This window comes from Musca domestica, unplaced genomic scaffold (assembly GCF_030504385.1).
Source record: "Musca domestica strain aabys unplaced genomic scaffold, Musca_domestica.polishedcontigs.V.1.1 16, whole genome shotgun sequence".
NCBI classification, from domain to species: Eukaryota; Metazoa; Arthropoda; class Insecta; order Diptera; family Muscidae; genus Musca; species Musca domestica.
In genome coordinates this window covers 5315888-5332892 of record NW_026712219.1, presented here as the reverse complement: position 1 = coordinate 5332892, position 17005 = coordinate 5315888, and the positions used below count along the sequence as shown (strand labels likewise).

At 34.4% G+C, this 17005-nt stretch overlaps 1 protein-coding gene across 3 annotated transcripts in view; it reads left to right on the top strand.

Moving 5' to 3' along the window:
• LOC101891573 (protein anachronism) overlaps positions 1-17005 on the top strand; it is an 80496-nt gene that overhangs the window by 24716 nt on the left and 38775 nt on the right. Inside the window, exon 1 of one of the 3 annotated variants that reach the window (XM_020035489.2) lies at positions 16418-16958. The exons of 1 other annotated variant lie outside the window; for it this stretch is intronic. In XM_020035489.2, coding sequence (XP_019891048.1) covers positions 16711-16958 — 248 coding nt within the window. In that variant the 5' untranslated portion in view covers positions 16418-16710. Of the gene's footprint in view, positions 1-16417; positions 16959-17005 lie in introns of those variants that run through there. One more of the 3 variants, XM_020035488.2, reaches the window with a different exon arrangement.

The following is a 17005-nucleotide window of genomic DNA, read 5'->3' as shown; positions in this document are numbered from 1 at the left end:
ATAAAATAATCTTAAATACCAATTAAAAATTAGACAATTGAAGTAATTCAATCCCACAACCACGCCCAATTATCAATTAGGTTTGCATGCTCGGCCTATAAAATTTTAATAATATATATTTTATTTGTATTTATGTCATCTTTAAAATTCTAATAGAAATGGAATTTTCTCATAAATTCCGGACTGGTATTCTATTATACCTCCCAAATACAACTGAAGCTAAGCGTGTAAATTATTTTAGAAAAAAAATTTTGCAACATTGTTGCTGGCCACTTAATTCCAATATTGTGCCGCATACATTGTCTAGGTACAAACAATTTTGCCAGCCAGCCTGTCCATCTCTTCGTCTGTCTGGCTTAGAAAATGTACGAATTATCTAATTGAAATCTCGATATTATCACATGATATTAGAATTAGGTACTATGGGTGTTTAGTGGCTGTCAAAAGAGAGATAGTACTACGTAGACGTGTTAACAGTGGAAGGTGGCTAAAGGCTATAATGTACCAGTTGTTCGTATGTACTTATATAAAAAGAGCTAAGCAATATCTGAGTAATTAGCTGACATACGAAAACATTGGAGCCAAATTCTTTCAACATGGCATGTGAATTATTTCTGGAGAGATAAGGTCGAGTCTATGGAAAATCCTATTAAAGGGAACTAAATTCTTTTAGGATGCAAAATGTTGTGCCCCTATTTTCACCGAAGCGGCATATTCATAAACTAGGAAATTCCCGCTAGTTCGTATGAATTTATTTGAAATTTTTATGAAATTAATTTATGTTAAGAGAATATTTGGAGTAAAATGATTTAGATAAAAAACCGCAATTTATTAATATAAACTTATAAATTGGACAACTAATTTCAATACATGAATTTTAGATTTCTAGATTTATCAGTTTTCCAAATACTAAGTTTAATACCATTTAGCACTTGTTTAGTGCTATCACCAGATAAACCTCCATATATCAATCTCACCGAATAAAATGTAATCCAAATATCAAATTTTAGATTTCCAGCGACATTTCTAACATAAATATATTTTTAGTACGAATTTCCAAAACAACTCTCCACGCTAATGCCAAATTTTAGATTTCAAGCACTATCCGACTTATATCAAATTTAGTAGCACTTAGTATTTTTCGTAAAACGCACTTCCAAAACCATCTTCCAATATTGACCCCATTTCCCGGTCTTGATTCTTATATCAAATTTTAAGTGTATCCCTCTATCTGTTCAAATAATTCCAAATGGTTCCAAATTGTTCGAACTTCGAAAAAATATTTAATTTGTCTCTCCAACCCAACATTCCAAATATCCTATTTCCTGTTGTATTCCCTCCCCAAATACCAAAGTTAAAACTATTTAGTGTTTTCTGAATTTTTATACCCTACACCACAAGGTGGTCAGGGTATTATGTCTTTGTGCATTTGTTTGTAACAGGTAGAAGGAAACGAGATAGGCCCATAGTTCCTTTTGATGATCTGCATAGAATCACACTCGATTTATGCATGTCCGTCCGTCCGTCTGTCCATGTATTTTGTAAACAAAGTACAGGTCGCATTTATTGCCCGATCCAGATGAAATTTTGCAAAGATCTTTTGTTTGGCCCAAGGACGAACCCTATTGAAATTGAAGATAATCGGTCAAAATTTAGATAGATAGAATTTAGCTCCCATATATATCTTCGGCCGATTTGCTTTTTTTTGTGCACCAAACGTGTAATATCAACCCGAATTGTATGGAATTTTGCATATACACCCAAATTAGGTCTGAAAATATGTACGCCAAATTTGATCGAAATCGGTTCAGATATAGCTATAGCTCCCATATATAATGTTCATCCGATTTGTTATTTTTGTCCACCGCCGCCGTAATATGCACTCTGTACCAACAATATTTGGGGAAATATATCAAATACAGCTCGGAAATATATTTGCTAAATTTTATCGAGATCGGTTCAGATTTGGATATAGCTCCCATATATAAATTCTTCCGATTTACCTTGTTTTGTACACCAAACTTCTAATATTTGTCCAAATGGGATGGAATTTAACACTTACGACCGAATTGAGTCTAGAAGCTAGTATGTCAAATTTGGGGAAGATCGGTTCAGATATAGCTATAGCTTCCATATATATTATTCATCCGATATGTTATATTTGTTACCCACAACCGTAATATGCACTCCGTAACAACGATATTCAGGGAAATATATCAAATACAGCTCAGAAATATCTTTGCCAAATTTTATCGAGATCGGTTCAGATTTGGATATAGCTCCCATATATCTTTATCCGATTTCAAATTAATTGTGCACCAAATGGGCAATACAATTCCGAATTTAAAAGATACAAATGCTTCGGCATATTTAGTCCTTTGAACTTTAAATTATAATTATAATCATAGCGTGTATGATTGAATTCTCCCATAAAAACTTTTAATTGTTATGTGGAGCTCTATTTAATTAGCAAAGTGGTGTAGGGTATCATAAAGTCGGCTCCGCCCGACTTGAAGACTTTCTTTACTTGTTTTAATTTCAATACCATGAACTTTAGTACCCTTTGAATTCCAATATGAGTTTAACCAAATCCAAATTGTACTAAATTTAGTAACATATATTACACATAAGTACAAATTTTTATAACAATCTACATCATACAATCCAATAAAATATTATTTACTAATATCAGGTTTCCAACTCTACCGGATCTCCAAAAATTTAAATTGTGCCAAATTCAGTACCATTTAGTCCAAGTTTAAGCACTCCAGCTCAATTGGTACATCCAAATGGAAATACTACCAAATTTAGTACTTTCGGTGCACATAGAGGGTGAGATGAAAAAACTGCAACCCATTTCAGAGCCACTCATCCGACAGCTGTTGAAATTATTCCAGTGACAACTCATTATATTGTTTACAAGCCCACAAAAGCATTTTGGTAAGAATTTTTCTGAAAAAAAGTTATTCGTGATAGTGTGATTTCTTTACATTTGGCACATTTACAGTGCTCGTTAGAGCACTCCAGCATTTAAATGAGAAAGTGGTGAACTGTCGAATTTGTTTTTTTTTTCGATGAGAAGACATTCGTTGTCCAGCAGTTTTTAAACAAACAAAATTATGGTGATGGTGTGGGCCGCCATAACAGCCGATGGTCGCTCTCCGCTTGTATTGATCGACCGTGTAATCAGAATAAATGCCGAATATTATCGCGAAAATATTCTGGAGGGTGTATTAAAGCCTTGGGCACGCAAACATTTTGGCCGCAGACTTTGGACATTCCAACCGGACTCAGAACTATTGCACTCAGCACGCTCCACCCATGAATGGTTACAAAATGAGGTTCCTCGCTTCATTTCCAGAGCAAAATGGCCACCAAAATCTCCGGATACTGTTGGACTTTTGTGTCTGGAATATTTTGGAAAGCCAGCGTGTGCCGGTTTCATTGGCCGTTTGAAGGCCATAATTCGTGACAAAGGTGACCAATTCGAACAAATCTAAACTTATTCTAAAATTTGATGCTATTTCCGATAATTTTTGCTTTCATTCAATAAAATTAAAAAAAAAATGTAAATGCAGTTTTTTTCTTTCACCCTGTATTTACGTCTACGTTTTGGTATAGGCCCCATATAACGGTACCTCCCGATATTACGAATTTGAATGATTTTTGCCACATTTTCCCACGGTTTTGTCCAAAAATTAGTATTGCAGTTTGCAATGGGTTGTAACGCCGTAGTCGGAACATAGTATATGTAGCTCCACATTTTCGTATAGACCGTAGTCGGAACATAGTATTTGTAGCTCCACATTTTCGTATAGACCCCACATAATGGTACCTCCAGATATTCAGGTGTTTTGATGATTTTTGACGCATTTTTCCACGGAATTCTCTAAAAATTGGTATTTGGGTAATAGCTCCGGTGGCACAACATTGAATATTTAGGTCTACGTTTTCCTATAGCGCACATATTCGGTATTTTAATAATCCTGTTTCAAATTTGGTATTTAAGAAGATTTGGTAGATGACGTTCCTTGAAGTATAAAACTGTCTATAGAGGTTCCCGTTTTGGTATGGCCCCATATAACGGGATCATCCACTTTATGTGTTTTTTTTTTTAATTTTAACAGTATTATCCAAACGGTCTTACTGGTATTTGTAGTATAAAGTGGGACGCGATTAAATTCAGATGTTTTATATTAAAATATTTTCTTTACCCAAAGGTTAATAGTTCAAACCGGGCGAACTTATTTTTTTTGTCTGTCTGCTACATTTTCTAACACAGTTTTTTAACATTCGGTACTTAGAGTACCTAGTACCTCTCGGTGTTCCGAAATCTAATAATATTAGCTATTTTATAACTGCACTGTTTAAATTTCGGCACTTTAAATTTGTATATGAAGGTTCACTTTTTTATAGCCCTTATAAAAAGATACCCCTGGTTTAAGCTATTTCTGGGGGTTTGCTCATATATATATGTGATATTTGTCCATCCTAATTCATGTCGCTGTAGGGTATAGATTTCATTAGATACTGAGTGTCCGGTTCGCATGATGACTCTTGAAGGGAGTTCTATCTTATAACAAGTTAAAAAGCAGTAAGTTCGGCCGGGCCGAACTTTGAATGCCCTCCACCATTTGGAACGAATTTGGAAATAAGATCCTGAGAAAAGTTTGGTAAAAATTTAAAAATACCGAATATTGCTGTTATATTGGTGCCTATACGACGTGGACCCACACAGACATTATTTGTCATAAGTCATTACCAAATTCAAATTCGGAACTTGAAATTAACGGTGAATAATGTAGCTAAAATCATCAAAATATAGAATATAGGGAGGTACCGTTATATCGGAGCTGTGCGAAGACCTGAACCTGCGTAGACAATTTTTTGTCATATTCTGTAGTATCCATTACGAACTTCAAATACGACATTTCAAACAATTTCGGTAAGTATTGTACCTAAACTCGTCAAGATGCCGAATATAGGGAGGTAATGGTATATGGGGCCTATACGACGACCTGGACCTGCATGGACAATTTTCTGTCACAGACCATTACTAACTCTAAATGCGTAATTTGAAAAAATTTTGGTGAATAAAGCGCTAAAATCACCAAAATACCGAATATAGGGAGGTACCGTTATATGGGGGCTATACGAAGGCGTGAACCTGAACAGACAATTTTCTGTCTTAGGCTGTAGTATCCATTTTGAACTTTAATTATTAAATTTGAAACTATTCCGGTGAATAATGTCGCTAAAATCATCAAAATACCGAATATCGGGGGTACCGTTATATGGGTGGCATACGATATCGTTAACCTATATCGAGAATTCTCTGTCAGGGGGTAAAGTGCTCACAAAGAACCTCTTGTGTACAATTTCAGATAATTCCGTTGAAAAATCATCAAACCGTTATATGGAGGCTATACGATATCGTGGACCTATATAGATTATTCTCTTCCAAGGGATAAAGTACTCACATGGAACTCCTTGTGTGGATTATCAGAAAATTCCGTTGAAAAATGTGGATAAAATCATCAAGTACTCACTAGGGACTCCTTGTGTGGAGTATCAGACAATTCCTTTGAAAAATGTGGCTTAAATCATCAAAATACCGAATATCGGGAGGTACCGTTATATGGGGGCTATGCGATATCGTGGACCTATATAGATAATTCTCTTCCGAGGTATAAAGTACCCACTAGGGACTCCTTGTGTGAAATTTCAGACAATTCCATTGAAAAATCTGACTAACATAATCAAAATACCAAATATCGGGGGTACCGTTATATGGGGGCTATACGATATCGTGGACCGATATAGCCCATCTTCGAACTTGACCTGCCTGCAGACAAAAGAGAGATCTGTGCAAAACAAAAACAGACGGACGGACAGGGCTAAATCGTCTTAAAATTTTACGCTGATCAAGAATATATGTTCTTTGTTGGGTCTAAAATGATTATTTCGATAAGTTACAAACGGAATGACGAACTTAATATACCCTCCGTACTATGTATGGTGGAGGGTATAATAAGACCTCAGTCACATCTATCGACATTACAATAACTGGGTCCAAGAGGTACGCCATGGGGCTGGAGTTGAGCGCGCTGGATATATCTACAGCATTAAAAGAGACTAACGAAAAAAATGGTCTTCCAGCAACATGAGAAGTCGTAAATTTTTTATTTTCCGTATATTTAATTACAAGATTTATTCAGATACTGGATAGGTTTAGTCTGGTGGTCAGATGACTAATCCTGTAATTGTGGAAAAAATTTTCTCAAAATCCTGTAAATTTCTTTAACAATTCAAGAAAAATGTCTTGGGAACGCATGAGGAGTTCTTTGTTCCAATCACAGTTACGTAACTTGTGTTTGAAAATAAACAAGTCTCCATAGGGTTATAACAGAGGGTTAAAATCATGATTGAATATTAGCTGCCAGACCTTGTTGTCCAGCATGCACGTATAAATTAGTAGGTGAAAGGACCAATATAAAAGGTTCGAAGGGGAAGAAATATCGGTGTAAAAACAGTTTCTACTGTTATGTCAACAAAAAACGTACAACTGTTAGTCTCGCCTTTTGCATTTAAATTAATTGAATGAATTAGCGAAAAAAAAATGTGCAAATGTCTTGAAGTGCGTAAACAAACAAATATAGAACTTGCTCCAGTTTGCATAACGTATAGTCGTAGTAAATAAATGACTTATATTCCGATTGTCTGGCTAGCCAGCCAAAGAACCATTCATCTGGACAGTCAGTGAGCCAATCAGTCAGACTGTCTATCTAAATCTAAATTTTCCCCGACTTGTTTGGTAATAAAAGCAAAAGAGAGAAACACACACGCACACCCTCACACAAATATTAGACCTTTGATTGAGCGTATAATACAAGACGTCTGCAAATTCAATTATGCTACTACGCGCAAATAGTCCAATTGGAAAGTAGAAGGAAAGTGAGCATTATGGCACACTATGTGTGATATGGATATGTGATGGCATGTGTTTCACATTATCAATGATGAACGAAAATACTAATAACAATAAATACAGTATCATTGAATGGAATTATCTTTTGAATAGAGGTGTGGTCGTGATTATTGTATTGTAGTATTGTTCGGTAGACTTCCTGTTTTTGTGGACACGTTTGGTGAATGAGCTGAGTTTTTCTAGAAACTAGTAGTGACATTGGGAAAGTTTTAGATACATAATCTGAAAGAAATTTCACATAAGTCTAAAGAAGAGACCTAAAGCTCGAAAAACCCCTTACTATTAAACATATTGGTAAATGGTCGAACAAACTCACACTTATAAGAAATAAACATAAATTTTGATTATGTACAAAAAAAATAAATAAATAAATAAAAAATATAATTAAGTGCTGGGTTTTATTAGCTTTTATGGTCTTAACAAGGCATATGCTATAATAAAATATTAATCTTAATTATGGATTGAATTGCCCTATTGAAATATAAAATATTTTTAAATCTTTACTAATAGAGCAACGTAAGCCTTTGTCATCTGATTATCATTATATCATTATACCCTACAACACTATGTGTTGGGGGTATTATAAGTTTGATTGGGCCAAAAATTCTGTAACACCTCGAAATATTGGTTTCCCACATAGGTACCTATATATGGATCTTCCTATCTCGCAGAGCTGAGTCGATCTAGCTATGTATGTCCGTCCGTCCGTCTGTCCATGTTAATTTGTAATCACTCTACAGGTCGCAATTATGGCCCGATCCTCACGAAATTGAAAATGGTGGTGGGGTTAAAGCCCCAATAGAACACTTTTTGGAGATGATCGCATAATATTTAGGGGTTAAAATGGACCAAAAACTGAAAATTTTCCTGATTTTGCAGTTGCTCTACAGGTCACAATTTCGAACCAATCGACGCGGAAGTTAGCATGGGGCTGGGCAGAAGCCTTCCAATTTTGATGGTCATCGGATAATATTTAGTGGGTGAAATAGGCCACAACATTTGTGCTAAATAAAAGTCAAATTTTCCATTAAACCGCGAATATTTTTAATCCCGGCGAAATCACAAATAGACGAACAGGTCAATTCTGACCATTACGTAGATGCCGATAGTAAATATATCGGATATATAAAACGAAATATATACAATGTATATATAGAAAGGAAGGGGATATTAGCTAGAATGCTTATATCTCAAGAATGGCTGGACCGATTTTGACAAACGTTGTCAATTCAGAATGCTCTCTTGGCATAAAAGTATGAAATCTAAAAAAATCGCATAAAATGATATCATTAATGATGTAAATATAGATTTTGTAGTATTTTGTAAATTTTTTTTTTATTTTTTCATATTTTTTATCGCCTGCAATTTTTTCAATTTGACTTATAATATTGAAGTGTATATTTTGTGATATTTTTTCACATTACAACACAGGTTGGGGATATTATATACAGATTGCAATTATCGTCCGATCCTCACGAAAATTTTCACAAGGGTAGGATTAGGCTCAGAAGGGCTAGATCTATCGTTTTCAAAGATTTCCGCAATATATTTAGAGGTTGAAATCGACCAACAACTAAAAATATTCTTGATTTTGCAGCCGTTATAAAGGTCACAAATAGAAACCAAAAGACAGGAAATCTCGCATGAAGTTAGAGTTAAGACAGACGATAGAATGGACCACTACCTTTGTGTGAAAAAATACCAACATTATTTACAGGCGATATCCGAAATACACAAAAGGCTAACTTCCGGCTTTTTTATGCTGATTTCGTGGACGAATATAGCCAAATATCGTAGACGAGAAAAATCATATAGATGAGTGGAGATATAGAGGGCCCACTTGCTTTTGGAGATGATCGCAAATTATTTAAGGGTTCAAATGAACCAGAAACAGAAAAATGTTGCTGATCACACAATTGAAGCCAATCGACACGCCTGAGAAGAGAGTTAAGGACAGGAAAGAAGTCTAGCATTTTAGATGACCTTTGGAATTTATTCAGCTGTAAATGGACCACAACAACTAACAGCATAATTTAAAAACGAAACCTTCCAAAATGAATTTGGACATAAGGGGGCTTCTATCATATTGTGGTAGGGTATGTGTTGTAGGGTATCACATAGTCGGCCCGCACGTCTATAGCCTTTGCTTACTTGTTTTTTTAAAAAAACCTTTGACTGTACCCCTGATAAAGCTCTGATAGTTTAAAAAAAAAACTTCCCAAAAAGTGTCGAATTTTACGCTGATCAAGAATATATAAACTTTGTTGGGTCTGACATGAGTATATCAAGGAGTTACAAATGGAATGACAAAGTTTATATACCCTCCATAGAATGGTGGATGGTATAAAAATAGAGAAAACAATAGTTTTATTCGTTCGAACAAAAGAAGTTAAAAAGCAGAACTTTGAATACCCTCCACCATGTAGAACAAATTTAGGAATTTTCAAAAAATAAAATCCATTAAAACTTCTGTTAAAATCTTAAAAATGCCGAATATTGCCGTTATATTGGGGCGTTACGACGTGGACCTACATAGGCATTGTTTGCTATTACCATATTCAAATTCGAAACTGGAAATAAACAGTGAATGATTCAGCTAAAGTCATCAAAATAAAATATATAGGGAGGTACCGTTATATCGGAGCCATACGAAGACCTGGACCTGCATAGACAATTTTCTGTCACAGGCTGCAGCATCCATCCATTACGAACTTCAAATACGATATCTCAAACAATTTCGGTGAGTATTGTACCTAAAATCGGCAAAATACCGAATGTAGGGAGGTAATGATATATAAGGGCATATACGAAGACCTGGACCTACATAGACAATTTTCTGTCACAGCTGTAGTATCCAAACTTCAAATATCAAATTTAAAACAATTCCGGTGAATAATATCGCTAAAATCATCAAAATACCGAATATTGGGAGGTAATGTTATATAAGGGCTATACGAAGACTTGGACCTGTACAGACAATTTACTGTCATAGGCTGTAGTATCCATTACGAACTTTAAATACGACATTTCAAATAATTTCGGTGAGTATTGTACCTAAAATCGTCAAAATACCGAATATAGGGAGGTACTGAGATATAAGGGCCTATACGAAGACCGGGACCTACATAGACAATTTTCTGTCACAGCTGTAGTATCCAAACTTCAAATATCAAATTTAAAACAATTCCGGTGAATAATATCGCTAAAATCATCAAAATACCGAATATCGGGAGGTACCGAATACGTGAACCTCCATGGCTCATTTACGAACTTAACAAAGACCTAAAATGGTAAAGACTAGACAAAATGTATTTTGAGCAAATGGTTTGTGTCTACAATACATAGAGTAACAGCTCATGCTAGAGGCATGTTGATAAAAAAACCACAATTACAGAAACCAAAGACAAATAAAAGTTTGAAAAATCAAAAAATGTGGTTTCAAAATTTTATTCCATAGACCTTTCCAAAAATTTGCAATTGCCTTAGCGGTTTAAATCAGTTAACATTGGTAACTATATTGTTATGATATCGTAACAACAGAGGTATTTTCATAGGGTTGCCATATTTTTACTCTGTCTTGTCCTATCTTTACACTTCTATGTCTTTGAACTTAACCTGCCTACTGGCAAAATAAACATGTCTGCAAAATGTTCTTAATTCGTTCGAATCACAAATTTGTGATTCCTTAGTTCATCAGGCCACATGTTAAAAAGTGTCTTAATAATTTATTTGAAAAATGAGGTAAGGACTTCAAAAAATATTTAAAATTTATTTGAAAAATGAGGTAAGGACTTCCAAAATATCCATTTTTTGAGAGCTACCATTCCAAGGGACCATTTCAAATTCTCGAAATTCGGAATTTTTAATGTCCTGTTCCAGTTCGGTTGGAAATTGTGGCTGAATCTTCCAAAATTCCGAATATCAGGCGTTATCGCAAATTGGTTACTATCCAAAATGTTTAACTGGGTGCTTAATATCCCTTATTTCCTACGACATTCTATAACTACCGTTATATAAGCTACATTCGAAATAGGGCAGAACATACCTATCAATGAATATAAATGATAATTAATGACTGTTTTTGTTGATAATATTTATAATATACTGAAAATCAAGTACATCTTTATATGGGGCCTGTAATGAAAAATTAAGCTATTTTCTTATTTTTAGTACAAAAAGTCTTGGGAGTACTAAAAATGTGTATTTTCAATACAAAACATCTTAATACTACTAAAAATTTTAATTTGCAATTGTATTTGACAATTAATGCTCTGATAATTCTTAAACATCAACGACTTACGCACTGCTAGTCTTAAAGAGATTTTCATAAATTACTTAGAACAAAAACTCCGACAATCCTTAGGCTCTTAAAAATTTATTTGTTCAAAACAAATCCTTTTATACTTTAGATAGCCCTTGAGAATATAATCCTAAAACCACTCAATAAAGATATTAATAATTGGCTGATAAATCTCCTAATTTAATTTCCTAATTTATTCTCTGCTCAAAAAAATATATTTTTTTTTAATTTTATTTTTTTAAGCCAATTAAATTTTTAACATGTAAAATCTTTTTAATCAAACTTCACAATATTGCATTTAACACCGATTTTAATCAGCCAACTCCTGCACTTTTTCTGTTATTCTGTTATAAGTCTCAAACATACCAAATTAACAGCTATGGTCTTCGACTGTTATATTAAAACATTAACAGACGGCACGACATTACGGCAAGTGGTTGGCAATGGTGTTAGTCATACAAACGAACGCGAACACAAGCTCACATACACCTCACCGCAATGGTCAATATGCTGGCACAAATACAGCTGCATCTGCATTCAACCAACCGGCGTAAAGCAAAACCCGACAGATATAACTGCTGCTACGTACATAAACAAACACACACGTGCACACGGATGCAAACAACAGCAGACGTAGTAAACATACGATAGCTGTACTGAGAGTACAAGCTTACAAACATTGTTGTTAAAAAGTTATATACATAGTATATACTATTACAGTTGCTCTTAAATACAGTGGCTTCGAATAAATATGGTTTATACGATTTCATATTAATTTAAATGCATCTTAATATGACAATAACTTTAAAAGCACTTAAATTCAATTGTGAAATATTGTTATACCAATTTTGTTCTTGAAGAAATTTACACGCTTTTGGACAAAGTAAATTTGAAGATGTCTGTCTTTTGAAATCAAGATACAGCTCATATTATTTGTCGTAGAGTTTTAAATTTTGGCATAGTAGTTTGCATTATATTTAGGAGGGTTGGAACTGCAGATGAGCTATGTCGGTCCATTGTTATACCCTACATCACAAGGTGGTCAGGGTATTATGTCTTTGGGCATTTGTTTGTAACAGGCAAAAGGAAACGAGATAGACCCATAGTTTCTTTTGATGATCTGAATAGAATAATATTCTGAGTCGATATATGCATGTCCGTCCAAGTACAGTTCGCGTTTATTGCCCTATTTTGATGCAATTTTGCACAAATCATTTGTTTGGCCCAAGGACGGACCCTATTGAAATTGGAGATAATCGGTCAAAATTTAGATATAGCTCCCATATATATCTTCGTCCGATTTGCTTTTTATTGTGCACCAAACGCGTAATATCAGTCCGAATAGTATGGAATTTTGCACATACAACCAAATTAGGCCTGAAAATAAGTATGCCAAATTAGATCGAAATTGGTTCAGATATAGCTATAACTCCCATATATGTTGTTTATCCGATTTGTTATTTTTGTCCTCCGCAGCCGTAATATGCACCCTGTACTAACTATATTTGAGAAAATATATCAAATACAGCTCAGAAATACATTTGCTAAATTTTATCGAGATCGATTAAGATTTGGATATAGCTCCCATATATAACTTCGTCCGATTTATTTTTTATTGTGCACCAAAGGTATAATATTTGTCCAAATGGGATGGAATTAGGCATATACGACCGAATTGAGTGTAGAAGGTAGTATACCAAATTTGGTGAAGATCTGTTCAGATATAGCTATAGCTCCCATCAGATATAGCTTTAGCTCCCATATATATTGTTCATCCAATTAGTTGTATTTGTTACCCACAGCCGTAATATGCACTCCGTAACAACGATATTCAGGGAAATATATCAAATACAGCTCAGAAATATCTTCGCCAATTTTATCGAGATCGGTTCCGATTTGGACATAGTTCCCATATATATCTTTATCCGATTTTAAATTAATTGTGCACCATATGGGCAATACAAATCCGAATTTAAAAGATACAAATGCTTCGGCATATATATTCCCTTGAACTTTAAATTATAATTATAGCGTGTGTGTTGAATTCTCCCATTAAAACGTTTAATTGTTATGCGGAGCTCTACTAAATTAGCAAAGTGGTGTAGGGTATCATAAAGTCGGCCCCGCCCAACTTTAGACTTTCTTTACTGTTTTTTTTTTTTTTTTGTATACTCTCCATATAACGGCAACTCCTGACATTCAGTATTTTGATGATTTAAGGCATATATATTCACGGAATTGTCAAATTTGGTATTTGAAGCTGGAAATAAAATTCCCATATCTATATCTAATCTAATGCTAGTACAAATATTGCAATGTGTAAACTTTGGGGAGAACTAGAAAATATTTTCTCGTAAAAAAGGAGTCCGATCGAAACGATAATCGCAATAGGTCTAATGTTTGTAAAATTATAGAATAGAAGATTTTTTCTCCGTGAGCTATTTTTAATTTTATGAGAGTATTTTTTTTTTAATTTCGACACTCAGTGGGGAACTGATTCACATTATATCTATGATTGACAAAAATATTGAGATATACGAAGTTTCAAGAAAATCTCAAACTTGATTTGTATTTTATAAGTATAAATTATTTAAATTGTGAGGAAGTTCCATCTTCGCACTAGACCTTGTGTGTGTAGAAATATTGGGATGTTCCAAGTTTACAAGGAATGATCATTTCTATGAACGTCATAGTCATTTAAAACTCTGATCCTTTGTGGGGAGGTAGGAGAAGGAGTGGTCCGTTCTATCCCATCTTCATACCAGACCTAAAGTTGTTGTACATATTGGGATATGCGAGATGAGAGAATCGGGCTCTTAAAATAGGTGAAGGATCTCATGTTGTAAGTGTTGCGATCAATTAAAATGTTGGCCCTTTGTGAGGGAGTTATTAGAAAGTATAAACCGATATTGTCGATTGTCGCACCCGACCTTGCACAGAATATTAGGATTTGCAGTTTGACCAGATCCGGATGGTCATTTATCTTTTTTTGAGTGAAATTATTTTATTGGAAAATGTTGATCTTTTGCGAGGGAGGTACAAAGTTGATAGACAAACAACGTTAGATCAACTCAAAATGTTATGAAATGGATTTCGTTTAAATAAACCTAGGCATAAAACGTTATTTGGATTAACGTGTCTAATCGTATTGACCGTATCAGATAAGATATACCCTCTGTAGTCATATGGCTGAGGGTATGACAATAGGATCAGGTCAAATGTTTCACGTTAGCCGAGTGGATACAATATTTTTTATACTTTTAGAAAAAAACAGTGAAGAAAGTCCTAAAGTCGGTATATGTGATACTCTACACCACTTTGCTAATTTAGTAGAGCTCCACATAACATTTAAAGGTTTTTATGGGAGAATTCAATCATACATGCTATGATTATAATTTAAAGTTCAAAGAACTAAATATGCCGAAGCATTTGTATCTTTTAAATTCGGACTTGTATTGCCCATTTCGCACAATTAATTTTAAATCGGATAAAGATATATATGGGAGATATGCCCAAATCGGAACCGATCTCGATAAAATTTGGCAAAGATATTTCTGAGCTGTATTTCATATATTTCCCTGAATATTGTTGTTACGGAGTGCATATTACGCCTGTGGGTAACGGATATAACAAATCGGATGAACAGTATATATGGCAGCTATAGCTATATCTGAACCGATCTTCACCAAATTTGGCATACTAGCTTCTAGACTCGGAATTCGGTCGCATGTGCCAAATTTCATCCCATTTGGGCAAATATTAGACGTTTGGTGTACAACAAAATGTAAATCGGACGAAGTTATGTATGGGAGATATATCCAAATCTGAATCGATCTCGATAACATTCAGCAAAGGTATTTCTGAGCTGCATTTGATATATTTCCCCAAATATTGTTGTTACAGAGAGCATATTACGGCTGTGGAGACAAAAATAACAAATCGGATGAACAATACATATCTGAACCGATTTCGATCAAATTTGGCATACTTATTTTCAGACCAAATTTGGTTGTATGTGCAAAATTTCATACTATTCGGGCTGATATTACACGTTTGGTGCACAATAAAAAGCAAATCGTACGAAGATATATATGAGACCTATATCTAATTTTTTGCCGATTATCTTCAATTTCAATAGGATTCGTCCTTGGGCCAACACCAAAACTTAGAACAATTGTCCTTGGGCCAAACAAATGTTGTTTGGAAAATTTCATCTCAATCGGATAATAAATGCGACCTGCATTTTGTTCACAAAAATACATGGACAGACGGACGGACAGACGGACGGACAGACGGACTGACATGCATAGATCAACTCAGAAAGTGATTCTATGGAGATCCTCAAAAGTAACTTTGGGTCTATCTCGCTTCCTTCTCCATGTTACAAACAAATGCACAAAGACATAATACCCTTATTACTATGTGGAGTAGGATATAAAAATAAATAAATGAATAAAATATAAAAATAATTAAACAATCTCTAGATCTGGTTCTGTAACATGAGTATTTCCAGGAGATACAGACGGAATGACAAATTTAATATACCTTCCATAGTATGCATGTATTCTTGTGAATGAGAATTTATAATATATTGGATATGGTTTTAAAGTATTACCAACATCATTAAAAAGTTATTCGTCCGAAATTAGACAAGTGTAACCAAAATTATCTTGAATGTATATATCATACTCCTAGTAAAGACCCATACATAATAAAATACAGTCCTTAATACATACAAATGCATAATTTTGTCCGCGAATGAAATAACAGTAAGTTTGGCAAGTAAATGCAAGTAAAAGAAACCCAACTCGCAGGCACACACACATAGAAACATACAAGCCACATACAATCGTCGAATTGACGTTCATTCGTACCAACACGAAGAAAATGCTGTTGCTGATGTTGTTGTTTATTTTTGCTTTGCTCTTGGTATTGTATGTGTGGGGAATGCATGCATATACGAATGAAAGACAAGTACACATGCAGCCCAGTCAGCCAGCCAGACGACGAACCAACAACGTCTGTGATAGATGCGAGAAAATGTTATTTAAGTCTTTTAAAGTGCCTCGCGCAAATCACTTCGTACTTGCCATTCTTGGAGTGAAGACAAACTAGAAATCCAAATAAAAATTAAGCAAAATTATTTTTTATTGAACAAAAGAAAGTGTTTGAACAATTGAAATATAGAAAAGAATATTAATAACAATAGACTTCACAAAAGGAAGCCAAACAGTTTTCGTGTAAAGAAAAAGACATTGAAGCATTTTTCCAATGCACTTCAAGTAAATTGTGTATAAACAATAAATTTTATGTAATTATATTTTGTGTATTTTACAAAAAAGAGAGAGAAAAAAATATTACACGTGTGTAAAGAAAGAACAATTTTGCATTGGGTGCTTTGCGTAAACAAATCCGAAACACAATGTTTGCAGCCAAAGCTATTATCATCTTTGGCCTCTATGGCCTGGTGTTCTTTGGCAATGTCGTGGAATCGGCCGATAATGGTGTCATCCACACTGAAAAGGTCGATGGCAATAATCGTAAACAAATCTTGGCCATGTTCAATTTGACTGAAGATGAAATGAGTCGTATTTATGCCGGCATAAATGCGGCCAATAAGGAAGCTGAGGCCAATGGCAGTGTTTATTTTAAAAATATCAAAGAATTTCGGTAAGTAATAAAATTAAAACCAAATTTGTGTGTAGGGAAAAAACTAG